This window comes from Typopeltis vanoorti, chromosome 3 (assembly GCF_054136105.1).
Source record: "Typopeltis vanoorti isolate ZY-2024b chromosome 3, IOZ_Tvanoo_1.0, whole genome shotgun sequence".
Taxonomy (NCBI): Eukaryota; Metazoa; Arthropoda; class Arachnida; order Uropygi; family Thelyphonidae; genus Typopeltis; species Typopeltis vanoorti.
The window spans coordinates 58008732-58023790 of record NC_143551.1 but is presented as its reverse complement, the minus strand read 5'-3'; the positions used below and the strand labels follow the sequence as shown (position 1 = coordinate 58023790).

The 15059-nt window shown below is 37.8% G+C and overlaps 1 protein-coding gene across 1 annotated transcript in view; it reads left to right on the top strand.

The window, feature by feature from the left end:
* The window catches only part of LOC150108176 (transforming growth factor-beta-induced protein ig-h3-like), a 327473-nt gene extending 312999 nt beyond the window's left edge, over window positions 1–14474 (top strand). Inside the window, exon 13 of the mRNA XM_090390423.1 lies at window positions 14229–14474. Within this exon, the coding sequence (XP_090246549.1) occupies window positions 14229–14474 (246 nt within the window). The remainder of the gene's footprint in view (window positions 1–14228) is intronic.
* The last annotated feature ends 585 nt before the right edge of the window (window positions 14475–15059 follow it).

The following is a 15059-nucleotide window of genomic DNA, read 5'->3' as shown; positions in this document are numbered from 1 at the left end:
GATAATTCAAATACATCTATCTTCTTTCTTTCACTCTTTCTCAGGGTCCAACTTTCACATCCATACAATACCACTGGGAATAGCATTGCTTTCACGATTCTGAATTTTGTTGCGAGGCTAATATCTTTAAAGATCTTGCTTAAATTTGTCATTGCTTTCTTTCCGAGTAATAATCTTCTTCTAACTTCTTCAGTACAATAACCATCTTTATCAATTCAGGATCCTAGAAGCACAAAATTGTTAACTGCTTCCATTTTCTCCCTATCTACTTCAAATTCATTAAATTCACATGTTGCTATAACTTTTGACTTTTTTGAGGTTAAGTTTAAGACCATATTTAGCACTTTCTTCTTTAACTTTCATAATAAGTTCCTCCAAATCTTCTTTGCATTCTGCTGGCAAGGTGGTATCATCTGCATACCTCAAATTATTAATATTTTTTCCACCAATTTTAATTCCAACTGAAGATTCCTCCAGCCCTGCCATTCTTAAAATGTATTCTCTGTACAAGTTAAACAGGTACAGAAATAAAATACATCCTTGTCGCACCCCTTTAACTATTGTGAAATACTCAGTTTCTCCAAGATCCGTTCGGACAGTAGCTTCTTGTTCATAATAAAGATTCCTCAGAAGGATAATGAAATGCTCTGGGACTCCCATTGTTCTTAACACATTCCACAGTTTCACACGATCTACAGAGTAAAAAGCCTTTCTATAGTCAAGGAAACAAAGGTAGGCATTCTTTTGATATTCCTGTGCTCTTTCTATTATCTATCTCACATTAGCAATTTGATCTCTTGTTCCTCTGCCTTTTCAAAATCCTGCCTGTTCATCTGGCATTTCTCTCTTCATGAATGGTTCCAGTCTTTTCTGAATGATCTATAAGTAAGACTTGACTTACATGAGAAATCAGTGCTATAGTTCTGTAATGTTTGCACTCTCTTGCATTGCCTTTCTTCAATAAAGGTATATAAACCAATTTTTTCCATTCCCTAGGCCATGTAGTTGTGATCCAAATTCGCTGACATAGAGCTGTTAAAATTTTAACTACCTCTTCTCCCAGGGCTTTGAGCAGCTCAATAGGTATTCCATCTCCTCCTCCTGGTGCCTTACTGGATAGCTATTGCACCTCACTTCACCCTCCAGTGGTACTGGCTACTGTGTATTTAGCAGAACTTTTATTTTTATATATCTACCAATAAATTGGTAGATTTCTAATAAATATTGGTTCACAAAGTACCAGAGACCATGTAAGTAAGAAGCATGCCCAATAAGGGTAAACTACCAGAAATTTCTTTTTCCATGGTGAATTGAATATATTGATTTAGGCTATTAATTTTTATTATTATTATTATAGTCGTTGTTATTGCACAGGCACCTCCATGGAGTCCTATGATTCATTGTGGGCAACCCAAACTATCAACACAATATCTGTTGTACCTCTCCTTGAAACCATTAACACTTACAACTGACTCAAGCAACTCATTCCATTCATTCACCACTCTCTAGGTGAAAAATCCAGTTCTCATGTCCTTGCCAACCACACTCTTACCCAACTTCCAGGGATGACCTCTTGCTCTGTTCCATCTAGCCAAGTGCTGAAACATTTTCCCTACATTGATCCTATAATATCCTTTACATAACTTAAATGTTTCCATCATCCACCCTCCCCCCCCCCCTTTTTTTTTTTTTGCCTATCAACAAACTTTTGCAATCCACAAACTCTCAATCTGTCCTCATAGGAAGCATTTCACAAACCACTCACCATCTTGGTTACTTGCCTCTGGATCCTCTCCACCACTTCCTCATCTCCTGACCATACCTGAGCACAGTAATCCACATATGGTCATATTGAGGCTTTATGAAGTGGAATGATAACTCTTTATCTCTGCTGATTAGTGTGTTCTTCAATAACCATGTAATCTTGTAAGGTGCCCTGGCTGATTTAGTAATATGCAATCTAAACTTCAGATCTGCACCTTATCCCTAAGTGAAAGATGAGAATGATATGATGACTTTTAGGGAAAGTGAGAGCACAGAATGCTACTTCTAATACTGGGCTTGGTATTGTTTTTCCAAACAATGGATCAGCTAGTATATCTTCTTGCTCCTTTTGATTTCTGGTCAGGTCTTTTGACACTTCAATTTTGAAGTGTCAAAAGTTGTAATGCGAGTTCATTTAGCTTTGTTGTGAATTTGCAGGCTGTTAGTTTATGCAGGACCCCACATGCTTTCTGTAGACATGTTTGCTAAATGGCCTTTTGTTGAGGAAGTTCACTTTTTTGCTTCTTCACTTTGTACAAGAATGTGTTCTTCATTATCTGTTATCTCCACCTTTACTCCAATTGGAGGGATCCTCTGTTGCTTAATCCATTAGCTGGGAATTTTTGAAGCTTAGGCCAGGTTCCAAGTTAGCAGTAGTCTGCTAGTGTTTTTGTTCCATCTGGTGATCTTCTGTCTGTTACTTATCAGTTTCATCCCTGTTGGAAGGTGTGCTACACTGTAAAAGTTCATCACTAGGACTACTTTTCTTATTAATTGATGAGTCTTCATTGGTTTTTCTTTTTCTTTCTTTATTAATTTGATATATTTTTGTATTTTTATTTATTTTTAACATAATCTGGAAACCCTGCTCTAGAGACCAAACATTGGAACTTTTTCCCAAGCCATTGCAAGTCCCCAATAAGCAGGGTAGTGGTCTCACATGGGATGGTGAAATTCCTCTCCCACCTAATGTCAATTACAAACATTCATGCCTACGGTGAGATTTGAACTTGTTGGTTGGAGAGTGAATATGCTACCTTGTAGAGAAGATTGCTGAAAGCTGGGTGGCCTGTGTAGGTACGAAGATGTTTATACATATCCAAAGAGTAAGGCTGAATCCACTAATGTAAGGAAGTGACATTTTCTTGAAGTTGTAGGCAAAAATGATAGGAGAATTCAGATGGCAAAAATTTTCCCTAGTAATCCAGAGGTGTGATGATATTTAGAAAGGCTTTTATAATGGTTGTTAGCACCTGTTTGTTGTATTTTTTTTTTGTTTTGGAGGTTTCTGCTGGTAGGCTTTTGAATGCTTTCCCTTTCAGGTTCTGGGTTAAAAGGTCTCCTAGACTTCTTATTCCTCCCCAATTTAGTGCAGGAAATAGAAAGGGTTGGCCCGTTATTGGACATCACGTTTCTGTTTGAAAACAGAGGCACGATAAGTAGCTGATTGAGATAAAATTGAGAAAAGTACAGAAGCTCGTCACTATGTGATGAGCTTCTGTACTTTTCCAGGATTGGAGAACATCTGATAGAATGAAGATAGTTTGGGAGGTAATGGGACACCATGCACACAGAGGATTGTAGGCAGCACAAGTTCTTTGGTACACTCTTTCAGGATGCATGATGCATGCAACAGTTACTTCATAGGATTGACTGGTCTGAAGTGTCTTGAGGAGAAAATAATCCTAAAGGATGTGATATGTTTTCAAGGGAGACTAAGGCTTAGCCCTGCGGTTGTTCAATGAGGCCAAGTGTTGCACAATCCATGCAACACTCAGCTTGCAGAATGTTGCATGGATTATCGAGAAGAAATATCATATTGTCTTTTGATTATGATGGTGAAATTCTTCTAAAAGCATCTGTACTTTAAAAGTTTGCCAGAGCACACATGCAGCCATCTAGTTGATAAGTAGAGCTCTTCCTGGAAAGAAGTTGCTCAGATGTTTTTCTGTTTGCCTAGTACCTGTTTGAAGCAGCTGTGTAGTGTCCAGTTGAGTGTTTTATAAATTTGGTGTTGCCATGATGGATGCCTATGCCTAAGTACTTTTGCGCTTCACTTGCCTGTCCACAAGACAGTGATTTCACTAGAGTTTAGTTTTGCACCAGATGCTTGTGTGTAGCTTATGTGTCATGTGAATTGCTTTCCTTTCTTCCTCATTGCATATGATGATGATGATTGTGATGTAATCATATGCTGATAGGCTAATCTTCAGATGCAAGTCTTGTTTGTGAATTCATTTGGAAAGCATGGTATTGTGCCATTTTTTTTTCAAGAATTAGTGGCTGGTATAACAGTTGTCTAGATGGTGGTCATCTTTGTTTTATTCCTTGGGAGTAAGGTAATGTGCACATAAGATGGTTATTTATTTTTAAACCAAAAAGTGACTGCTCTATTCTGTCCAATGCTTTTTCTTGAATAAGGCTAATTAATGCTGAGTTTTTGTTTTGAGTGTTAGTGATGTTGATGAAGTCAGTGATTAAGTGTAGAATATCATGTATTGATTTTCCTAGTGTTGAAGTAAATGCTGCCTAAAGTCACTAGTTTGATAGCATCCAGTGACTTTAAACACTTTAGTGAGTTTGCAGTTACTTTGGAAATGATTTTGCAGTCTGTGTTAATTAGTCCAATTGGGTGCCACTTTTGAAGGTCTTCTCTTCTTAGAAATGAGGTTGTGACAGATTGTGTGAACTCATTTCTAAGAAGAGAGTCCTCCTTAAAATTCTAGATGTGTGGTCCATTTATGTATAAATTTCAACAATATTATTATTAGTGTTAGTAGTAGTAGTAGTATTACGGGCTATTCCATGGAGTCCTTAGACTCATCGAGAGAGGGCCCTAAACTTCATGCCAAGCACTATCCAACATTTACACAGTATCTGTCGTACTTTGCTTTGAACTCATTCACAGTCATGGCACCAACAACAGACTCTGGCAACCTGTTCCATTCATTCATCACTCTCCAAGCAAAAAAGCTAGTTTTAACACCATTCCATAGACCTGCTACCATCGTGTTCACTTGCTTCTGGATAATCCCCACCTCTTCCTCATCATAAAGAAACCCAGGTGACTAGATCTGCACACAGCAGACAAGATGAGATCTCATCAAGGCTCAATAAAGAGGAATAATAACTTGCTTGTCTCTGCTAGTCAAAGTATTCTTCAGTAACTAAGTAATCCGATAAGCTGCTTTAGCCGCTTTTGCTATGTACCCTCCAAACTTTAACTCTCTCTCTATCCATCTAAAATTCCCAGATCTTTGACTTTGTCAATGTTCTGGAGTATAGTTCCATCAATGTGGTATACGGCTGATAATCTTTTCACCCCAAAATTCATAACCTTACACTTTGCCACATTAAAAACTGACATCCATTCTCTTTTGCCCAGATTGCCAGTCTATCCAAATCATTCTACAAAATTTTAACATCATCTGTATTAACTATTGCTCTATCCAGTTTTGCATCATCAGCAAACAACTGAACAGTTCCTCTCAGATCTTTTCCTGTATCAGTAATATACAAATTAAACAGTAACAGCCCAAGAACAGAGCCCTGTGGTTTGCCTCTAGTCACAGGCTTTCTTCCAGACTCTACTCCTGAGTAAACTACTCTCTGATATCTCTCCATCAACCACCCTCTTATCCACGTTACCAACCCTATATCCATCCTCATGTGCTGTAGTTTATTGATTATAATTCATGTGTATCCCATCAAAGGCTTTTGCGAAGTCCAACAGTATCACTGTAAACTCATTACCTTTATCCAACTCATTTGTCACTGTATTATAAAACATGAGCAAGTTACTGAAGCATGACTTATCCTTCAGAAAACCATGTTGCCCCCCATATGGCATCCATTATCCGTCTATCCATTCCTGTATTTTGCCCTTGACCAACTTCTCCAGTACCTTGACAACAACAACAACTGATATGCTGAGTTAAAGGCACTGGCAATTCCCTAGAACCTTCACATAAAACTCAAGCTGGTATACTATCTAATCCCATAGCTCTATTCACATCAAGGTTCTGTAATATGCTATGTACCTTCATTTCATTTACCTCAGTTCCCATATAAGTCTTTGCCTCTCTTGTTACTGCAACATCTCCACCTGGATGATATACTCTTGCAAAGTGTTCACTTGGTAATTCTACTATTTTGACTGATTCAATTACCTCCCTACCTTCAGCATTCATTAAAATCATTAAGCCATACATTCTTCCTTTTACTTGCAACATATAAAAAAAAATTGTTTGGGATCATCTTTGGTCTGTGCTGCTAATTTCCTTTCATACTCTTCATTTACCTTTCTTACCATACTAGTTACCCATCTGGCCTGTGCTTTGTACTGCTCATGTGCCTGCTGATCACCTTTCTCCTTAAATTCACTCCACATTTTTTTTTTTTTTTTGTAGCTCCAACTTAATCATGATATTCATTCATTTAATTCCCACTTGATTTACTCTTCTGACTCTAGTTATTCAGTCTGCCAATATTTCCCTCAATCACTCCTTTACCACTTCCCATGCACTATCAACATCCAGCCCTTGCAGTTTCATATACCAGTCACTGATCCAAGCAATCTCTGACTTACTTGTCATACTTACCAGCCCTATAATTCCATATGTACTCCCTCTTAAACTGAAAATTCTGCACATTTAGCCATCTCCCAGGTGAGGACCATATGATCACTCTCACCATTTGGTGACATCGTGGTCATATTGATTATAGACAAATTCTCAGATCCAATTACTAGATCTAGCACTCTCAGATCCCTAGTATATTCCATCACATGCTGCCTCAGGTGATTATTTCATTACCTTCCTCCTGTGTCCTCTCCTCCTTCCAATCTATGTTCCCATAGTTGAAATCTCCCATAATAATTATCCACCCACTCAAGCTTATTTGCAGATGCATACTATCCCCCCATCATTCTTTCTATTCCCTGGTCTATAGAAGCATCCAACTGTATATTTTGTTCTGCTAGCTTCTGTCTCATATCAGATATCCTCAAATCTATTTTCACTGGCCTGCAGCTGAACTTCTACTTTCTTTGATTGCATTTCATTAGTTATCATCAATAACACAATCCTCCCTCTCCCCATTCTTTTCTCATTCATCCTCTTTCAACCGTGTTTCACTAATGCCAATAACTTTTGGCCAAGGTGAACTAACCAATGCCAAAATCTCCTCCCCCTTGTGTCCGAATGCTCCTGGCATTAGTGTACATAAAGTGCAAAAGGCCCTTAGGCCTACCACGTATTAAGTATACATATTTTAAATGCATATGTTTTGTGAACAATATGAATACTTTTAATAGGTTTTTTTTTTTTGTATTTTAAAGCTAAGACACACAATTTTTTTACATTAAACCAAATTTACTAAGGATGTTTAAAAACTGTCTTCTTGCAACACAGAATTTATTATTTTATTTTATTTTTTGATATTGATCCCATTCACATGAGATTGTATTGAATGACCTATAAGTGCATCACTTGGGTGTGTTCGATGCAGGTGAGGACTCAGAAGTTTATTGACTTTTTTTTTCAAGAATTGCAGGTTGTGGTTGTTGAAAATACTTCTTAGAGAAGGATGAAGATAGATAGAATAAAAGAAGAAGAGGAAAAGCAAGTTTATGTGTTTGCAGTTGCACAGTAAAAGGGTGCTGGACAGCTGTTGCTCTTGTCTTAACCAGTGCAATAGAAAGTGGAGGAATGATGATTGCTAGTTCAGTGGAGCAATGACCATTGAAGTATCTGTAGACACAGTACTGAAACATTGCATCTTCAACATAGAGGTTGAAGTGAATCTGTAAGAATTCTCTCCTCTGGACAGCATCAAGAATTTTTAGAGAAGTTTTAGGTACTCTGCTCCAAACATGTGAGTAGTATTCTAACCATGAACAGATTTGTAATTTGTATATAGATGAGAGTTGGTTAGGTGTAAAATGGCATTGTGAAGAAAAGAAAAAGCCTACTTTTTTTGGATGCTGAGGAAGTTGTTGATGTGAGTTTTTTTTCATGCTGGGAGAGATTGGAGGTAAATGTTAGTCCAACCAGAGAAATCTGATCTTGTTTGATGATTTGTATAATTATGGAGAGTAAAGGAATGTGACCTAAGATTTTTTTTTTTTTTGCAGGAGAAGAGACAAGACTGTTTTTGATGGTATTGAACATGACCCAATTGTCCTTGTAGATGATCATAACACTTGAGATGTCTATGCACTGTATGGTTTGGGAATAAATGGAGAATACTGTTGTCTGCAAAGCTGTGGATAGAATTAGTGGTTATTGAGAGTAGGTCATTTATGCAAATGACATAGGACAGAGTCCTGAGGTACTCCTACATTTGTGATGAAGCTTGAGGGGGGGGGGAAGAGTGCATCAACGACAAGCAGTGAACAATCAGAAAGGAAGCTGGCACCCCCAATTACAGAGGGTGGCAGGTAGACTAAAGGATGGCAGTCTGTTTAGTAGGTCTTGATGCCAGACACAATCAAAAGCTCTAGAAATGTCAAGAGTGACAGCACAAGTTTCTTTGAACCTTTTCATTGCACATCTGGTGGTGGTGGGCAACATAAGCTAAGAGGCCAGCTGTGGATGTGGAATACACTATCTACCAATAATTGCCTGGACAGTTTAGCAATTTACAATTGAGACCAGCAGGAAAACCCTAATATCGGGTATGTCCATCTTTGGCTTTGATCATCTCCTGTACCCTTTGAGGAAGGCTTTCCACCAATGTGCAACAAACATCAGGTGGAATTTGTTTCCATTCCTTCATCAAAGCAGCACTGAGCTCAGCGATAGATTGAGGACATGCTGCTTAGGACCTCAATCTCTGCTCCAATTCATACCATAGGTATGAATTGTCTATGCTGGGGTTGAGTTCAGGATTCTGCACAGGCCAGGGCAGTTGTTTAACACCCATCTCTTCATACCATTCCATAACAGCTTCAGCTTTGTGGTATAGGGCATTGTCGTCTTGATAGTAACATGGGTCTGTTCCATAAAAATTCCGCAGTATAGGCAGCACCCGATTATCCAGAATATCAAGGTACTGAGCTGCCTTAATGGACCCATGGGTAACAACCAGTGGTTCCACTCCAAACCAGCTGAATGCACCCTACACCATTACTCTTCCACCACCAAACTTTACCGTGGATACAACACACTGTGGCAACAGGTGTTCACCAGGCTGCCTCCATGCCCATACCCTGCTTTCATTGATTTATTTATGGCTTGATTTATTGTTCTAGAGTACCGTTTTCCACTGGGCAGTTCACATTCTCTTTGCATCAGGTCAGACGAGCCGTCTTGTTCATTGTTGTTGTGATGATTGGCTTGTGTGCCACTGCTCTTCCATGGAAACCCAGTAAATGGAGTTCTTTTCATACACTATTAGTGCTCACCCATGGTGTTACTGGTGCTCTGGAATTCATCACAGATAGTCTGTGCTGATTATAGCCTGTTTTTGCATGCCACCTGTTTTAACATCCTCTTGTCCCTGTCAGTAATATTTGGCTGCTGCCTTGGGTGTTTTTCTGCACTAGTGATGCCAGAATTCTCCATTTGTTGATCAAATCAATCGATGGTGGGCAATGTGATCAACGAATGGAGATGTTTGTTGATCACAGTTGAGCAGCAATGGCACTGTATGGACATGCCACCACCAATGTGACAGCCCACAATGACACATCTCTCGAAGTCAGCAAGTTCACATCATATTACCATACTACCTGTATTTAACTGCAATGATGAAATACTGCTTCCTACTATCTGTACACCAGTTTTTGTTATTAACAAACCTGGAATGTTCCATAACTTCAAATAACAAGGATGTCCAGACACTTATTGGTGGACAATGTACATACTAGTGGCCACTGATTAATTGGTAAGCATCTAGGTAGTGTTGAAGTTGTCTATTAATGACTTTCTTCATTAATTTGGAAAGGACTGAGGTGATGGCAGTTGGCCAATAGTTTAACCATAGACTTCTATCTCTTTTTTTTTGGAATAGGTTGAATATGTATAATAATAGATTGTAGAGTCATAAGGGTTATGATTGTAGATGTTAGTGCTGGAGTACAGTGTTTGAGAACAGCTGGAGAGATGCTATCGGGACCAGGAGACTTGTTAGTGTTGAAATTATTTTGTGATTTTCTGATGTCTGTTTGCCAAAAAAAAACTACAGCAGGTTCACAGTGTTCAGTTTCCAATATGGTAGGAGGTGATTTCCCTAAGTCATTAATTCAGGAGAGATGTTAGTCAGATGCCTGAGCAGTGTCTCTCTTCAACAGATCTACAATCTGTAAAAGTTTGGCAAAATGTTTTATGCTCCTTCTGTATTGCCTTCAACATTTTCTCTAATGTTTTCAGTTTGCAACTGCTAATTAATATTTCACATATCCTTCATGCAAAAAATTACAAGAATGATCATGAGAAATTAATGTATTGGTATTGGTATAAAAATGCAAAAACTCATATTCAAATTATTTGTATTACTCACAAAAGAAAAAAAATATATATATATATAGAGAGAGGAAGAGAGAGGGTTTTTTTAATTTAATTGGTAAAATATACATTTGAAAGAATGGCAAAAAATAAACTAATTAAAAAACCTCTTATAAGAATATATTACAAAGAAAAAAGGATTTTTAAGATGTGCAGAAGAATAGAGGCAATTATGATAACAGAATGATAGAATGGATATCTTTCTTATAACATACGAAACATTACAGTTGAAGAACGTTTTCAATTTTCTGTCAGCAACATGAAGTATATTGTCCTTGTCAATCCAGAAAAGGGTACCAGTAGGCATGTTGAAAGTTTTTCCACTTAGTTATACTGTAAAAAATGCCAAGAAATTATATTCTTGGTTTAATACTTTATCCAAGTTTAAAGTTTAAGCAAACAAAGTTTGCACAGAAGTAACTTCATGATTGGGCAACTCGTATATAGGGGCTAATGACTTCACATCATTTGCCTTAGTATCCCTTAATGCAAGGCACATATCCTTACAGACATGTATAATGCTATGCATTATGAAAATGGCCACTATATAGTGTTTGCTTACGCTTGGATAAAGGATTAAACCCAGAATATAATTTCTTGGCATCTTTAATTTAGGATTTCACTCTCCAATGAGTTTGGCTACATTTCTTCTTTGTTTTTGATAGTGATATTCTAGATAGAGCCTGCTTTGTAGTTTCCTGTGTAAGTTCTACATGAGGGTTTTGCACTCTGATGGTGATTGATAGATGTTGGTTATCTAGTGTGTGTAAGGTAGAAGCTGTACATGATGGCCTTGGTGCAGATGAACAGGACGTTACCTACTCAGTCTGTCTTATCTGTATGGAGTAGATACAGTAGTTTTCTTGGTTGTGTGTAGTTACAGGTGCTAGAGGCAGTGCTCAGTTAGTAGGTAATGATAATCATTTGCAGGACAAGTAAGATATGTACTCCAAGGTACCTAGGATGTTGCAGAAGAGACAAATGTCTTCCGATTTTTTAAGTTGGAATTTGTGGAGCTTAGTGGGAGTAGGCAACATGTTGTACCATAGCCTCCACTGTATGTCTGCATCTGCCCTGGTACACTTTGATTTATATGGGAGATCCCATTGAAAACTGAGTCACATGTGAAGGTTTGCAGTGGAGAGAGATGAAGATGAATATGCAAATGGTGAGATTTGAGGCACTGACATGAAAAAATGGTATATTTTGTTGAAGTTGGAAGGACTAATGTTGTGAGACTTCAGATGATACAACATGAACGGTGGGTTCTTGGGAGTTTACAGAAGTGAATGGATTCCCTACAGCATGGCAATATCTGGAAAGGTTTTTATAATGGCAGATTGCACCTGGTAATATTGCTTTGGAGATTTTCATTAGTAGCTATGTGAACATTTTTCATTTTAAGTTCTGGGTCAGAAGGTCACCTGTGATTCTTATTCCTGCCCAGTTCCATAAGTAAGTCCTCTAGTGCAAACAGTGGTTCTGTAACCACAGCTGATGCTGTTCATCCCATCAGTGGGTGATGAGGTTCTGTATTTTCCAACATTGTAGATCATCCTGGAAGTAGTTTAGGAGGTGACCACTTGGAGGATTGGAGATAGTGTAAGTCCTCTGGTGAATGATCTCCCTTGATCTTTCTTCTCAAGGGGAGAAAAATCAAGAAATCAGACCTTGACCTTACTTATTGAGTGGCTTGCATAGTGCTGAGTAAGTTATTCAGTTGGTTTTGTTCCAGACTAAATGTGTGATTGCCTTTATGATGTGATGGAGAATGTCTTCAGAGGATGTCAATACTTGGAAGGGGTGTCAGAGTACACATTATTATTATTATTTCCCAAGACCTCATGGAGTCAAAGACTCATCTGGGAGGTCCTTTTATCACACACATTGCATCATACATGTCTTAAACACTCAAACTCCTTGCAGACACCACACTCTCAGGCAAGGCATTCCAATCATTCACAACTCTGCACGAAAAAAATCTGCCTCTCACTCCCCTACTCACACCCTCTTTATACAGTTTCCAGGGATGACCTCTGGTTCTCCCCTGATCTCCCACTATTCTCTGTAGAACTTCTCCACCATTGATCTTATAACAACTCCTCACCAACTTGTAGGTCTCTATCATATCTCCCCTCTTCCTTCTCTCCACCAGACTCTGCAAATTACATCTTCTCAATCTTTCCTCATACTCAACATTCCAGAAGTCAGAAACTACCTTTCAGTCGCCTTTGGACCCCTTCCAACATCTCTTCATCCTTCTGAAAACCCGGTGGCCAAATCTGGGCACAATAGTCCATGTGTGGCCTAATCAAAGCCTTATACAATGGAACAAGAATCTCCCTACTTCTACACGTCAGTGTCCTCCGCATCATTCCCAGAAGTCTTTGTGTTGTCTTCACAATTTTGGCGATGTGTCCCCTAAATTTTAGATCCTTATCCACTATCACCCCCCCCCCAGATCTCTTATTTCCTCTACCTCCTAATGTAGCCATCTAGTTGATAACTCCTCTTCTGTGGGAAGAGGTCACACATATTCTATTCCTGCTTGGCACTTGTTTGAAGCAGTTGTATCCAGTTCAGCATATTAGAGATTTGGATGTTGCCAAGGTGTATGCCTAAATATTTTTTGTCCTTCATTTGACCAAGTATGTTCAATTGAAGAATCAGTTATAGACTTCCATCTGCTTGTCCACCAGCCACTGATTTTCACAGTTTAATTTGGCCCCTGAAGCTTGTGCATATAGCCTGTGTGCTGCATTGATTATTTTCATTTCTTTGTCATTTCATATTATAATGGAAATGTTATCAGCATAGGCTGATTTTCAGATGTAGTTGCTGAGTATTTTTTTCAAGAAAGGTTCAATAGCTAGAGTATAATAGTTGTCTAGAGAGAGGGAATCCTTTGTTTTATCCTCAAAATTATGGTAAAATGTGAGTGAGCCAATTTATTTTAAAAAGAAGAGTGCATCCCAATTTAGCAGTTTGACTGTTTCAGTAATGAGAAAACCATATCCAACTCTACTTCTGATATATCTTCATCAGCATTCCTCTTATCCACTTCAACTTTATATCCATCCAAATGTGCTGCATTTTATTGATTAAAATTCCATTCAGTATCCTGGCAAAGTCCAGCAATATTACTGTAAACTCATTACCGTCATTCAACTCAGCTGTCATCACTAGATTATGAAACATCAGGAAGTTACTGGGGCATGACCTGCCCTTCACATAATCACATTGTCCCTCCCATGCAGTATTTCATTTCAGTCTATCCATTTCTGTATTTTGCTTTTGATCAACTTCTTCAGTACCTAACAATGACATCTGATATGCTGTTGATCAGTCAGTAATTTGCTACATCAGTTTTGGAGGCTTTCTCAGGTTAGTTCACGGAGATTAAACAACATGATCAAAGGCACTGACAATTCCTTAGCACTTTTTTGGTAAAACTCAAGCTGGTATACCAACTAATCCCATAGCTCTATTCGCATCAATCTTCTTTAATGTGCTATTACTTCCATTTCATTTACCTCTATTTGCATATAAGCCTTTGCCTCTCTCATTACTGCAATATCTCCACCTGAATGATGCACTCATGCAAAGTGTCCACTTAGTAATTCTACCATTTCAACTGATTCAATTACCTCCCTACCATTTGCATTTATTAAAATCATTTTACCATAAACATTCTTCCTTTTTACTTGCAACATACTGAAAGAACTCTTTGGGATTATCTTTGGCCTGCACAGCTGATTTCCTTTCTTACCACACTGGTTATTCTTCTGCCTGTGCCTTGTACTGCCCATCACCTTTTATAGATGTAGGAGGAGAAAATAAATAACCATTAATTTTTTAAAAATTAATGGTTAATTAATTTATATTGCTTAAATAAGGATTGTTTACTACTCGTGTTCCAGAAGAAGTAGCATTTATTAAAATTTTTTTGTTCCTTAGCTTCTTATGCCATCAGGAAATAATTTACTTGATACTTTGAAACACATGAATGGATTTTCAGTTTTTATACGCTTATTGCAAGCAACAAGACTAGATCAGAAACTAAGGCAGTGGGGTCCCTTCACTGTTTTAGCTCCAACTGATGATGCTTTTCATCTGATGTCTGAAAGTGCACTGAGAAAAATTTTTGAGGATGAGCAGAGGGCTACAGAATTGCTAAAGCACCACATTTTGAATGGTGAGTAAATTTTTACTGAGAAAATAATAGATAACAGTATTGCTAAATATATTCAGTTATAGTTTTGTTAATACTCTGATGATACTTTGATATACTCTGATTTATAGGTTCTGAAATCTCTTGCTTCTAGAGTGAAAATTTATTTTATATATGTGTTAATTGTTAATCTTTAATCTGCTTTTTTTATGTGATGAACTTCTTTCTGTCCAGAAGAAATGCATATTTCTGGAATGGATTTCTGTGTGTGTGTGTGTGGTCTGCTATTACTCCCAGTAGTTCATGACTGATAGCAAATGATATAGTCAGTCATGATTATACGATACGTTATTCTTATTTAAATTATCCAGTTTTTTTTCTTATTTAATTGTTGGTTGATTACTGATCCAAATATAGAGAAATTTTATTATACTGTGCCACCCTATACTCAGATTAGTCTAAGTGAAACAGAGAAATCAACCTTCAACTACATTTATATAATCTTCTTTTACAGGCCGAGGTTACTAATATCATATAAGGCTTCCGCAAAGTTCGAATAAATTTTATGAGCGATGCAATGAAGAAAAATCAGGCAAACAACAAATTGAATTCAATTA